At 44.5% G+C, this 645-nt stretch overlaps 1 protein-coding gene across 1 annotated transcript in view; it reads left to right on the top strand.

Annotated features, from left to right (window-relative positions):
• Positions 1-297: 297 nt before the first annotated feature.
• LOC119588712 (thioredoxin domain-containing protein 5-like) overlaps positions 298-645 on the top strand; it is a gene marked incomplete at both ends in the record, with an annotated part of 6,576 nt that continues 6,228 nt past the window's right edge. The window contains 1 exon segment of the mRNA XM_037937352.1: positions 298-412. Coding sequence (XP_037793280.1) covers positions 298-412 — 115 coding nt within the window.

The raw sequence follows: 645 nt of genomic DNA, 5'->3' as shown, positions 1-645 counted from the left end.
TAAAAAAACCCCGAGATAAAACAAACTCCTCTTTGTCCTCCTCGCGCTCCGTTTATCCATTCCGAACGCGGGGATAGAGGAGGACAGAGGGCAGACGTGGATAAATCAGAGGAATTGTAGACTGTTAGTATAGTTTTAAAAAACCCTTAAAAAAGAAGAAAGAGGAGATAAAACGGACTCCTCTCCGTCCCTCCTGTCGCACCGTTTCTTCGCTTCCAAAAGAGGGGAATAAGAGGAGGACAGAGAGAGAAAGTTTGCAAACCATTGTTCTTGACTCTGGCATTAGGTCTCTTGGGCCCCTTGGAGGAGTAAATGGCGACGAGCATGGGGCTAATGCAGTGACCTTTACCTCGGATACTTTTGAGGAGTCGGTTCCCTCGAAGCCGCATTTCGTCATGTTTTTTGCCCCCTGGTGAGTGATGGTTTGAGGTTTTGCTGGTTATTTTGGCCTTTCTTCTGCGTTCGTTGCTATTATTTGCCTGGGTGGTCTTTCTTTACTTCTTGTATTGGCTGTGGTGGGCTTTCTTCGCTTGTGCTTCTATGGATGTTGGGCTTTTGGTTTTCTCTTGAGTTTTGTGTATATAATTATTGTTATCGTTGTACCCATTGTTTATAAGGAGTTTGGTGTCTTTATTAATCGTGTCT

This window comes from Penaeus monodon, chromosome 24 (assembly GCF_015228065.2).
Source record: "Penaeus monodon isolate SGIC_2016 chromosome 24, NSTDA_Pmon_1, whole genome shotgun sequence".
In the NCBI taxonomy this organism is placed as follows: Eukaryota; Metazoa; Arthropoda; class Malacostraca; order Decapoda; family Penaeidae; genus Penaeus; species Penaeus monodon.
Note: the sequence above shows the minus strand (reverse complement) of the source record. Positions and strands in the feature narration are given on the sequence as shown.